We start from the raw sequence: 13526 nt of genomic DNA, 5'->3' as shown, positions 1-13526 counted from the left end.
GACACAAAGTTACTCTTGAGTGATTTTTCCTGAGGTGTGATCTTACATTACTAGTATTCAAGCCTTAGAGATTGTAAACCCTGCAGCCATTTTACAGGAAATCAAAATATTAAGTGTAAAAAGTTGATCCAAAGTTAATCTAATGAGACAAATATTATTTTATATTTGTAAAATAAAAAAAAGAAAAGGGACAGCTAAGTGGGGAACCTTGCATCATTTCATTTGTCACTATTTAGTCCTGGATGGAAAAGTTAGGACACCCCTGATGTCAAGTACACAGCCTGGTTAGAAATATCCATCTTCTGTGGCGTGTACTCGATGAATAATTCAGTTCAAGCAGCTGTCATGTAATCATTATTTTTGCCTCCACAGGTCTGCATCCGGCTCCAGCAAAAAGCGCAGGTACAGGTATGTGTGTCAAAACAGAATATACATTACAGTAACTACAAATAAACGGGAGGGGGAGGTCAGAGATTGGAGAATAAAGTCATAAATTGACGAGAAAGAAAGTCATCAATTTACAGGAATAAATAATAATTATTATAGGAATAATTTGAAGAAAAAAGTCACGACCTTTGTCCTTGCATGCTAATCTGTTTTCCTCAACTGCTCTGTTTTGTTGCCATGTTATAAATAAAAGCTTCCTTCCTTCCAGAAGAGCTACGCTCTATTTCCAATGATGTAATATTCCGACTTTGTTCTCATAAATGTACTACTTTTTTTCTCACGCTAATACTCCATTGCAAAAAAAAACTAATAAAAATGTGATACTTTTCGAAGTAAAAATTACAAAAAATAATCATGTTTTGATCCAATATCCTAGACATGTGTGGACTAAAAACATCATGTATATGTAAGCATAAGAGTAAAAGGAATATATTTTTTTCAGGTCAGGAAGCCCGAAGGACAAGCACAAAGACAAGAGCAAACCGAAAAAGAGGTGAGACACACATCATCTCTGCAAGATGTCTCCTAGCATTTGCCATGCTAATGTGAAGCTGCCAGGGTATCTATATTTATATGCCCATGCATGTCATTGGAGATTATGGCCATACTGCACATTTTATCGCTATCCCAATTTCAGCGCACAAAGCAAATATGAGACGAACAGTAAATTAATTGTGTCCCATTTCATACATTTTGATCGGTATTTCACGTCCTTTTTTTGTCGAATTCAGCCCCCCCAGCATGTTAAAGGGAGTAAATCACCAATTGCTTCTTTTGCGGCTATGTAGTCCTGACCTACTTTAAATACCACCAGACGGATGACTGAGTTATCGGTGATGTACGCATACATACAAATTACTCGGTATTTGTGCATGTGTGTGTGTGTCCGTTTGTGTCCGTGCGTTTAGCTCCCCCGCCGAGACCCCCAGAAGGAGCATACAGCGCCAGGGCAGCTGCTGCAGCAGCCGCAGCGCCTCCCTCACGTCCACGCGGAGCGCCTCCAAGTCTCCCAGCAGGTACGTTCAAGAAAGGCGCACGTACTCTATGCATTATTTTACTCCCCGTTGTCTCACCGTTTTGTACTTCATTGATGAGCGCTCCTCGGGGGAACAGTGGGATGAAAATGAAGCTCCTTGGCGTATCTTATTATCACCCCCCTTTAATTGCTGACATTCATATCATAATACTCATTGTTCGTCACACTGTTAAGACAGTTGTGTTATAGAAATGAGAGCCAATTTCATGAAAATGACGACTTGATGAGATGTGTTTGAGCCAAAAATGCAATTTCTACACCGTAATCCAAACCTTAATAAGGTTAGTTCAAATTGACTTCAGAAAATGTTGAAAACCTTGACAACACAATTCATTCATTCATTCATTCATTTTCTACCGCTTATCCTCACGAGGGTCACGGGGTGCTGGAGCCTATCCCAGCTGTCTTCAGGCGATTTCAGGCAAATCTCCTAAAGTCGCCGGATGCGTGGTTTACACAAGCAAATAACAAAGATTGGCATTTAGGTCCTGTAACGAAACGAACGGCAGGAGTGAACCCTCCTGTTAGTTATTGAGTCTCTTTGTCCTCATGGGGAGAGGCGGGGTGTGAGCGAGTGTGTACAGAGTGTGCAAAGTGTATTCATTCATTCATTCATTTTCTACCGCTTATCCTCACGAGGGTCGCAGGGGGTGCTGGAGCCTATCCCAGCTGTCTTCGGGCGAGAGGCGGGGTACACCCTGGACTGGTGGCCAGCCAATCACAGGGCACATATAGACAAACAACCATTCACACTCACATTCATACCTATGGACAATCTGGAGTCGCCAACCATTAACCTAGCATGTTTTTGGAATGTGGGAGGAAACCGGAGTACACGGAGAAAACCCATGCATGCACGGGGAGAACATGCAAACTCCACACACAGATGGCCGAGGGTGGAATTGATGATAACACAATTCAATTGACAATATTATTATTCATTTTAATACATTTATCATTATGATCTCATGACTGTATGTTGCTGTATACTTGATACTGCAAGTCCTTATGTCGGCCATCTTGGCCAGTAGGTATGAAGTAACAACTCCCACAAACGGGGGATTTATTGCTTTAATTTGAGCTCCGACACCCATCCCCCCCACCCCGCGGACTTCATCCTGGACTACAACTAGCAAAAGCGTATCTTTACTGCTTTATTCTGCATACCTGTGGGCGTACAATTGGAGTTCTGGGAGCAATGTTCCTGTGCTGGTGGCAGTAATCTCCGTGCCTCTGTTCCCTCAGACTGAACTCCAAACACAGGAAAGATGGAAAGAAGGCAGCGTCTCCGTCCTCCGGCCCCAACAGCCCCGCAGCTTGGCCCAACGGCGACCCCACCCAGCGCAGTCATAACGGCAAAGCCGGCAGACTCAACAACACTGAGGGCAATAAGGTGCAAGATGTATGTCATCTTCTCTATTCTGCTGTGCTAAGCCCCGCCCCCCCCCCCCCCCCCCCCCAACCTACCCACTAAAATGTGAAAGCTAGTCCTTCATAGGTTACAGGGCACATTTTCTATCACCGTCCTTGTTTCTGATGCATAGCAGACCTGCTGCTTTCTTTCTGGCTTTCTTTGACTTCTCTGACATCTTGTTCATTGTTCTTGTTTGGTGGCAACAGAGAAGAAGGTTCTGGGTTGTGTGTGTGTGTGTGTTCCGCATAGATCTTCAGCCTTAGCATACTTTCCTCACGTGCACAATGCAGCCCCCCAGACCCAGTGTGATACCAGAATAATGAGCACAGCTTTATGAGGTCCGAGGTATGACCACGTCAAACGTCAGTGTGTTTTCCAAAACAATGAAAAGTTCAAAGCTAAACATGAATTAGATTGCATAGACCTAAGAGCTAAGAGCTTCATGTTCTTTTACGTTCTCCCATACCTGGGTGATTACCTAACGAATGGGTCATCTCAGAGGTTTCCATATGAGCCTGTAGCTTACATGCTGCTGGAGGACTAGTCCATAAAGTCCACATACCCTAAATGCTCCAATTAACGCCCCCATTCAGCTAGCCACTAAATCATTATTCAGTCTCTTTGTCCTAGTGGGGAGAGGCGGGGCGCGAGCGAGTGTGTACAGAGTGTGCAAAGTGTATTCATTCATTCATTCATTTTCTACTGCTTATCCTCACGAGGGTCGCGGGGGTGCTGGAGCCTATCCCAGCTGTCTTCGGGCGAGAGGCGGGGTACAGCCAATCACAGGGCACATATAGACAAACAACCATTCACACTCACATTCATACCTAAGGACAATTAGGAGTCGCCAATTAACCTAGCTTGTTTTTGGAATGTGGGAGGAAACCGGAGAAAACTCACACACGAAAACTCCCCACAGAAATGGCCGAGGGTGGAATTGACCCGGGTCTCCTAGCTGTGAGTCCTGCGCGCTAACCGCTCAACCGCCGTGCAGCCAGAAAGTGTATTCATACCTATGGACAATTTGGAGTGGCAAATTTAATTTAGCATGTTTTTGGAATGTGGGAGGAAGCCGGAGAAAACCCATGCAAAGTCCACACAGAGATGGCCGAGGGTGGAATTGAACCCGGGTCTCCTAGCTGTGAGTCCTGCGCGCTAACCGCTCGGCCGCCGTGCAGTCACAAAGTATATTACCGGGTAATTTTGTTTTTTTGGGTCAATTTTCCGACAATAACAAAAGGGGATCAGAAATATCGGGATTATTGTTATTAGGAAACTTTAATTAACTTAACAAATTAACTTACTCCTGATGAACGAATCATTCCTATTTGAGGTTGTGGCTATAATTGGAGCGTTTACGGTCATCGTTAGTCGCCACTAACTGATCAGGACACAAGAAAACACAACTTAAGCTGTTATGTTTGATTGAAAGGTAGAATAAGTACAAACATAAAATAGTTTTCCCAGGATGAATACAAGAAAAGCCCCCCAGTGGACACAAAAGCCCTTTCTAACTCAATCTGGGGAGGCGACTGTTTTGTTCTTGTGTGTGTCTTATGAGGCCTCATCTGCTCTCTCTCTCTCTCTCTCTCTCTCTCTTTCTCTTGCTTCTACCATTCATTATTCCCCCTTTCCCCTCTAATCCATCCAAATGATATTTCACAATGAATAAATGCCCCAATGTCTCTGTCTTGTTCACATAAAAAGCACTCAAATGCTTTGGAGCTGGACCAGCTAGGTTAACTGGGTATGTGGAATCGTTTCTTCTTGTCAATACCGTTGTCTTTCTGTTAAACACAAGCTTTGCTCAGTGATAGATCCTCCTCTCCTCCAGGCGCACAACAGCTCCGTCTAAGCCACTGGAGTTCATGAATTACGCTCCTCCTGACTGCTTTAACGTGCCAGTTTGCATGCTGCCTCCAGGGGGCGGTATCCTCTCTGCGACCGACTCGAATGTCTTTAATCCAAGCACGGTTTGGGAGGCGGTAGTTTTTTTTTTTTTGAGGTGTGGCGAAGGCACGTTTTGACTGCCGCTGAACATTTCAAGCAGCATCTTTCCAAGTGAGCAGGCACTAACCTCCAACAGGAGGAGACGTGTGAACGTTTGCGGGTCATCTTAAGTTTGACTTTGGTGCTGATTTTTTTTTAATGGTTAGGTTCAAGTCTATGTTGTTTGGGTCTGTCTCTTCTCAAGACAATCCGGGATGCTTCCCATACAAAAGCAGAGTGGGGGTTTGTACCAACCGGCTTGCCTGCTAAACAAAGCGATGGAGCACAAGTATCTGTTCCAGTATTCTTTGACATGCATTGTCGGGGGGAGGGGGGTGATGTTCATTTTCATTTTGTAAATAATTGTTACGGTATTACAGACCTGTCAGGGCTCGTTTACTGATTGCATCATTAACAGTTGCATCATTAAGTACCATATTCACAATACACAGTGGTGGGAAAAAGTGTTTGCCCCTTTTGTGATTTCTTATTTTTTATTTATTTCTTATTTAAATGTTTCAAATATTGGTCTCGTCAGACAACAGAGTGTTTCCCCAAAGGTCGTGGGGATCACGAAGATGATCGAGACCCGTCTTAATGTTCTTTTTGTCTGCCATGCAGGCAATTTTTGCATGTCTTTCTTACGGTGGAGTCATGAACCCTGACCTTAACTGAGGCAAGTGAGGGCTGCCCGGTCAAGAGGTCACAAAAGACTCCACACAGAGTCTTTTGTGACCTCTTGAATGAGTCGTCGCTGCACTCTCGGGGTCATTTTGTTTGGCTTTTTCTGCAAAGGTTCACCACCATTTGTGGATAACGGCTCTCGCTGTGGTTGGCTGGGGTCCCAAAGCTTTAGAAATGGGTTTAAAATCTTTTCCACTTTAATAGATCTCAATTATTCTCAGTTAATATAATTTAAGTGTGACAAACGTGCAAAAAAAATAAGAAATCAGGAAGCGGGGTCTAAGATGAAAGTCCTCTAAGACAACAAACGTCCTCTATTGGCCAGAGAAGCTGTCCTATCTAGTCTTTAAGCATGAATGGATAAGCAGTGCAACGTCTTCTCCTTGCGATGGATTCAATGCCCATCCATTCAATGCCCAGGAAAGAAAGAATACATACTGTTTAACGTATGTCAGGGTTGATTCTCACCCGACTTGACAAAAAGCGGCATCCAATCAGAAGGGAAGCATCCCGGATGTTGACCCCCACTCTCCCACATCAAGAGCGAGACAGGCTCAAACCGACCGTGTCCTCAACTCCTCCGTTTGTCGACTCAAGACCATGTGGGACGATTGACACTTCAATGAACATGATTTTGTATTTTAAAGGGACCCAAGCCATTTTTGAACACGAGTCCCCTTGTCACACGATCAGTTCAAACGCTTTGCTCTTATTTCACGGCTTCAGCGTTGGTCAGTGAACGCCACACGATGATGACCTGCCAAAGGAGCTGACATCATCGAGTGTTAGCGTTAGCGCAGTAGCAGGCCAAAAATATGACTGGGGTCCCTTTCAAATGTGCCGACTCTCTGTAGTTCATCTTAGCAGTGACTGCCCCCCCCCTTCGACACTCTACCCCCCCTTCCTCATTTTTGTCCTGTGAATCACAACGCACTCTTGTTGCCGTGACATTTTTTTTTCTCCCCACCGCATGCCCCCCCCCCCCCCCCCTCCCGTCACGTCTAGCTACTCTACATGGATGTCCACTAATATGATAATAAAGTACTGTACAGTATATCCATTCACCTCTACCCCCCCCACCCCCCACCCCCACCCTCTGTTTGGATACAAACATGGCTGCATTGGTACAAGCGAAAAAGACAAATCATGTCGTTTCGAGATCCATCCTAATTTTCCATCTGGATTACATACAGGATCTATATATTTTACATTTCTTTCCATTTTGCTTTTGGGTTTGTTTATTTCTCCTTAGTGTCTGGACAAACTATGTAGCCTGATACTAAAAGAGGTCATTGTCTTTTTCCCATATCGCTGCGGAGAACATTCCCTTCTCCTTTCTTTCTTTCCTTTTTTTGTTGATCTTGCATACGTGTCACTGATTGAAACGGAAGGTAGGTAACGCTTTGCCTCCGCACGTGATCTTTATGCCGATGAGAATGTAACAACGCACCTTAGCCTGAGTGACGTCAGTGTCTCTCTCTCTCTCTCTCTCTCTCTCGCTATCTCTCTCTGTTGTGGTCTTAAACAAGTTAATGTACTTCATCAATTATGATTTGACTCTGAAGATTTGATTACGTTACTGACTTAGCTTTTGGGGTTTTGTTTTCCTGCGCCTCCAATTCATTCCGAAATATCCCGCTCAACCTTCCTGGTTCATTTCTCTATCTGCATTTGTATTATTTTTTTTTTCTGTTTTGATATAGAATGCCTTCCTGTTTGTCCAGCATCTCTTTGTTTGTCGATGACTTAGTACATCCGTCCTATGATTTACAACAGACTGAATTTCATGATAGTTCCAAGCAGCTGTCATCAAGTTTTCTTATTATATCGCTTTTTTTGTGTTTTTGCCTGGAGGACAGAGGTCCTTCTTACTTTTGCGGCCATTATGACCACCTGCACATTTCTACCAGATCCAATACAAGAGCTGGTTGGACATATGCGAGTAACCGAGACTTAGAAATATCTGGTTTTGATACTCGGATAAGGCCCGGGTTACTATGCTGCATCCAATAATGAAAGGGATTGTAGTACCGATTAGATTCAGCCACAATGAACGATAACGCACGATGATGATGATGACATGGACGACACTGCCCAGCACGAGCTGATGCTTTCCACTAGCACGGGAAAGAGATGTGCTGCTATGCATCTTCAGCTCTTTTCCTTCTTTCCTTTCCTGCGTTTGTGACGCCACCCTCAGGTTGTACTCCATGCAAACAAAGCAGTCAGCCAGCATGGACTTCATTCTTTATTATTATACTTATATATATTATGCTTTGATAATTAAATACATTATTACCATACGGAAGGTGAATATTTGTTTTATTGCAAAAAAATATATTTTTGAGGGTGTGTGAGGGTTTTTCCCCTACAATAAAAAAAATAATTATGATTAATACATATTGGAATAAAAATATGCAAATGTGCAAGGTTGCAAATGCTGTTTTTTGTGAAAATGTGAAAATGCAGGGATACACTATACATACAGTCATCCCTCATTAAACGCGGTTCATTGTTTCCAGACTCGACCGTGATAAGTGAAGTGAATTTCCACCAAGTATTCATAAATCCTATATTTTCACATATAGCGCATGTAAAAACCACCCTTAAAGCGACCTTACACTCCTATTAGCCAGTATACTCTAGTAGACATAATAAGAGAAAATAAGACAAAACTTGTTCTAGTGTGTCAGGGGACAGGAAGTGACGTCGAGGGTCCTGAGTTGAGTTTTCACCAAAACAGTATAGCCCGTGTTCGGGATTATTGAAACCCGCGATAAAAGACTTTATCTCTTCCGGCGATGGAGTTTGGTGCTTGTGTGTCTCACCAAACTGTCTCACTAACATCGCTGACACCTAGTGATCAGTGTGCAATACCACATGTCACAATGTCTTTGAACACATCGTCTGAATGCCTTATATTTATATTTTCTGTACTTCCTGCGGCTGGTATTATGGCCTCAATGTAACATTACGGACACCTAGTCATTATATAATGTAGCACGTTTTTGAATGTGTCTTCTGAACACCTTAAAATGGAATTTTAGTTTATTTTGACACTGTTATGCAAAAAATACATAGAGTTTATTTAAATATTTATTGATTTTTGACTAACAATCGACGTATTCAAGCACAAAAATACGGATATGTTTTGGAAAAACCAACGCAAAATTGGAACACCTAGGAGAATATTCTTTTGGTACAGCTTTTGCACTGGATGGAATGACAATGTGTAAGTGGTCGTAATGTTAGCCTGCTTGGTGAGTTTAATGCATGAGAGGCTAACCATTGGGGTTTATGATGTCCTTTGGAGAGCTATTTTATTGCCTGCGGACGCGGCGTGTTACTCGGTCACCTACACGTGATGTCTACGATGCTGGCGTTGGTCTTGAGATGATTTTCCATTATCCTTTAAAATCGGTGGTCAAAAGAAAAGGATACTTTGCCATTTCGGTCGGCAGTGCCTGGTGTTATGTGGCGGATGCTCCACTGAGACATTTTAACAACAATGCTAATCATTCACGTGAGCACAGACCGCCGTAGCCGGTCTCAACGATAAAAAGCAGCGCTAAACGATGCTCCGGAAGGTGACTGGTCCCTGAGGAAGTACTCGGTGCGAGGGGGGGGTCCCTTGCACATGGTGGTTTTCCTCTTTGTTGTCACTTCTTTTCCATTGATTTCCATGCACTGTGTCATGACTCACTGACAGGAAGGGTTTTGTGTCTTTTTCTCTTGCATTTTGTGACTCTAATGATGCACTTATGTTGCCCCACTTTTCCCTTTTCTTCATACCTTACCTACTAAAGGAGGGAATACCACTTTATTGGTAAGTGGATGTTAACCAAAAGGGAGTTAAACAAGAATAACCATGAAAAAAAAAACAGTAGAAGAAAAACGGGTCGCTGTTCACATCTCAGCACTTGTCTTCAGGGAAAAAAAAAAAAGTAATCCAGAAAGAGAAAAATTGAGTAGCAGATGATTTTTTTTCTTTTTTTTTTCTGATTCGACTGATTGAATAATTGTGATCTTTATTTCGTTCCCTCCATTTCTGTGATGTTCCGTCCAGTTGTCTTCGTTTTGTTTCATTTCTTTGAACTCATTCAAATGAAAGAAGTCCTCTTTTTCTACTCTCCACTATCTGTAGCTCTTTACTTTCTGCCTCTGTTCTATGATTTGGTTCGTTTATTTTGCTATTTTTTTCCCCCCTCTTTTCCTTCTCCTCTCAGTTTGGTTTTGTTGTTTTTTGTTTTTGCAGTTATGATTTTCTTCAACTCATTATGGTTTTGCATGCCAAGTATTGCATGCGCTGCACCATAGAGGACTATCTATCTATTACCTTTAAGCCTTTTGGACAAAACTTAGATCTTTTTCTTTTTCATGTTACCTTCTTTTGGTGCCGTAGCGCTCACTCGCACGGTTGAACACGTTCTAATGCTTCTTTTCTCCTTTTTTTTGTCTTCTTTTTTTCTTTGTTGGTCATCATTTTCTTTTACAGAAGCTCCGTCCGTTGGCCGCCGCCGGCTCAGCCAGCATCCAGTCGGCTTTGCTGAGAGAACAGAAGCTCCACGGCGCCCCCGGCAGGAGCCAAGCCGCGCAGACGTGGGACGCGGCCGATGTCGGGAGCGCGGATGGCAAGAGCGCGGTTGTCGTCGGTCACAGGACGGGGAGAAGACAGAGCCAGCGAGACCGGAACCGGAGCTCCCGCTCTCCTGCTCACAGCAGTGACTCGGCACATTCCCAACGCAACCACACGCACAGAGGGAAGACCCGGCATCAGAGAAAGTAAGAAGAACCTCCATCAGTATTTACAATTTATGTATTACACAATACTCCTCGTGGGATGGAATGATGATGATGTGAAGCCACCTTTGATGATGGACTTGGCGTCTCCCTCAGGATAAAAAGCAGCCACTCCTCCAAGCGTCACCACCGCTCCGGTCGAGGTCAGGCACACCACCGCAGCCCGTCGGCATCTTCGGGCCGCCACTCGTCCGGGAGAAAGAAGGAGGCGTCACGAAGCAAACAGAACGCGAGACATCGCAGCAGCTCCTGGAGCAGCGAGCACTCCTCCTGTGCCCACAGGGACCGGGGCCCCAGCAAGACCAAGTCTCCTCACGCCAGACAGAACGCCTCCAGGTGAGCACGCCCCTCGCGGAGATTCCGCTTGCGTCGCCCGCTCTGAACCAAGTCCCGCCCGCCTCACAGAGAGAGGGACAGCCAGAACCGTTGCGACAGCGACGCCGACAGCCGGGCCCGACGCCGCTCTCGGAGTTATTCGCCCATTCGCAAACGGAGGAGAGATTCGCCCAGTTTCATGGAGGCTCGCAGGATCACCAGGTCAGATCAATAACCTCTTGGAGCTCTTTGAACTTGTGCTCTCCATTGTTGACTGCAGTATACCTGTATATATGTAGTACCTGTATGTAGTACCTGTACATGTACCGGTAGATACTTGGTGGCTACACACCAATGACTATTTGGTGTGCCAACACTAAGCTAGGATGTCGTCATTCTTTCAATATTTCGTTTTTATTCTTGAAATATGACTGTTTTTTCCCCCATTTTTGCTGTTGCTTTTATAAAAAATGTCACATTTAGTTGCATTCGGGGCCGCAAATAGCCCCGAGGCCGCACTTTGGACACCCCTGGGTTAGTCACGGTTATTTCATGTTTGAATTATCTCACAACAGACACAATAGTTCCTAACGCAGGCCACATGATGCACACCAACTCCAAGCTAAAACTCAACCCTGAACCACGACGTCACTTCCTGTTCGCCCCCCCCCCCCCCACTCAGGACCCTGGCACACATTTCCCCCTTCTGTCTTATATCTGTCTGAAATGGCTTATTTTCCCTCATTATGTCCACTATATTGGGGTAATTGGGGTGTAAAGATGAATATAGGGGTGTTATATCATGTCTCGAAGGCTCTTGTGATGTTAAAAAACAGATTTTGAAGATTGTACACAGGTTTTCCAGGCTCTAACTACAAAAATATTCCATATATGAATAAGGAATCATACTGTGTGGAAAATTCACACAGTATGATTCAGGTCTGGAATCAATTAACAGTGATTGTTGGAATTCTTTGAACTTTCTTGCATTGGCTTGCAAATGATGATTATTAATTATGTTTTTTTTTTTATTATTCCATTGTTTGTTTGGCGTCAAATAAGCATGCCACCCTTAGAAATGACAAAGGTGAAATGTGCTGTCATCTTTCACTCCAGCTCTTTAAGGTTCTGACGGCAAGACAACAGGATGCGGCTGAGCTGCAGCCTGGTTACCGTGGTAACAGTTGCCAGGCGCTAGGACCCTGCCAGTATGACTCCTGATGCTCGACTGAGCAGTAAAACACCCCGAGAGTAAAGCAGACTCTGTTCCTGTTTCTCCTCCTCCGATCCTCCTCCACATCCTTCCTGAAATTCACAGCGACTCTCAAGCTCCGCCCACTCGCTAATGTAACAACCGGGCGCTATCAAGGCTATTTCAGCAGACACAAGGCTAGGTTTGTGACTTGTAGTGTGCCTTGATAGCGTCCATCACTAACCACACTGTTCTTATCTGCGGGTGAGACGTTCCTTTGGGTGCTAACGGCTAATGACCTCACAGGAAGTGCTTCCAGAGTGGCTAATTAACAAGGCAGTCCATGCGCTTAAACTAACTGCATTCTCTGGTCTTTTTTTTTAACCCACTTACAGTATCGCCATCCTGATTATAGCCTTAACAATGACCTTGACCTCACGCAGATGTTGACCACTGACCGTCTGTCCCCTCCCCCCCACAGCGCTCGGAAACGCCCCATCCCCTACTACCGGCCCAGCCCGTCATCGTCCAGCTACGACAGCAGTCCCTCACGCTCCAGCCGCAGCCGCAGTCGTAGCTACAGCAGCTACAGTCGCAGTCGCAGCAGGAGCCGCAGCAGAAGCAGGAGTCTGAGTCGCAGTCGGAGCTGGAGCCGCAGTCGCAGTCACAGCTGGAGTCGGAGCAGGAGTCGCTCTCGAAGCCACCACAGCTACTCCAGCCGCAGCAGTTACGACAGCCCCGGTTTCTGACAGACAAGACTACAGTCGGGTTTGTGATGCATTTAATGTGCGCCCCAAAGCCCCCTTCCTTCCTAGACCGGAGTCTCTCTGCTGCGGTCTGGTAGAACAGAGATCATACGTTGGCGGTCTCCCACTCGCTCCTTAAATACCAGACCAACACGACTTATGGTCATTTTAATATTTGGACAATGCTTATCTTTTAGCTGGAACTGACATAAGAACAATTGACAAATCAAATACAGTAAACCTCGGATATATCGGACTCGGATATATTGGAAATTCGCTCACAACGGACAGATAAAAAAGAACCGATTTTTCTGTAATGCATTTCCAATAAAAATTCATTGCATATATCGGATTTTTTATAATGGATTTCGCCTATTTCGGACAAAATCTCCCGTTCCAATGCATTTCCATTAAATTTCCCTCGCATATATCGGATGGCCGCATCGTGGCGCTCCGATTCGCCGAATCGTGACAGGCCGCTATACGACGTCATTTGCAGCGTTTGCAGCGTTTGCAGCGTTGCCTGCGCGTCCAGGTACATTGGAAACATAGTCAAGGAAGTGCCTTTTTAGAACGGATAAAATCCGATTTACGTATATACCGGATATAAATCCGATATATGCGTAAAACGGACATTTTCCGGTATACGCATATAACGGATTTCGCTTATATCGGACAAAACCAGTGGGAACAATTGAATCCGATATATCCGAGGTTTACTGTACTTTCATATTTGACCCAAAATTAAGGCATTGGCCTTTTTTAAATGTATACATAAAGTTCAATTCCACTGTACTGCCAATATACTGTATGCTAGGCTACCTGGAAAAAATGTGACATCCGATAATTCATTGTTTTTTAACGACCAATTGACTTCCGGAGCCCAATCTACTCTAATATTTC

The 13526-nt window shown here is 44.5% G+C and overlaps 1 protein-coding gene across 3 annotated transcripts in view; it reads left to right on the top strand.

Moving 5' to 3' along the window:
* Nucleotides 1-13526, top strand: part of srrm3 (serine/arginine repetitive matrix 3) — a 62462-nt gene that overhangs the window by 48153 nt on the left and 783 nt on the right. Inside the window, exons 7-15 of one of the 3 annotated variants that reach the window (XR_009132122.1) lie at nucleotides 373-408; nucleotides 890-940; nucleotides 1356-1463; nucleotides 2729-2885; nucleotides 10066-10352; nucleotides 10467-10706; nucleotides 10776-10907; nucleotides 11802-11936; nucleotides 12359-12460. Coding sequence is in view for 2 of the 3 variants with exons in the window: in XM_058087773.1 (XP_057943756.1) it covers nucleotides 373-408; nucleotides 890-940; nucleotides 1356-1463; nucleotides 2729-2885; nucleotides 10066-10352; nucleotides 10467-10706; nucleotides 10776-10907; nucleotides 12359-12626 (1279 nt within the window). In the remaining variant the exon portion in view is untranslated. Of the gene's footprint in view, nucleotides 1-372; nucleotides 409-889; nucleotides 941-1355; nucleotides 1464-2728; nucleotides 2886-10065; nucleotides 10353-10466; nucleotides 10707-10775; nucleotides 10908-11801; nucleotides 11937-12358 lie in introns of all 3 variants that reach the window. The other 2 variants (XM_058087774.1, XM_058087773.1) reach the window with 2 other exon arrangements.

Source organism: Doryrhamphus excisus, chromosome 11, assembly GCF_030265055.1.
Source record: "Doryrhamphus excisus isolate RoL2022-K1 chromosome 11, RoL_Dexc_1.0, whole genome shotgun sequence".
Lineage (NCBI taxonomy): Eukaryota > Metazoa > Chordata > Actinopteri > Syngnathiformes > Syngnathidae > Doryrhamphus > Doryrhamphus excisus.
Note: the sequence above shows the minus strand (reverse complement) of the source record. Positions and strands in the feature narration are given on the sequence as shown.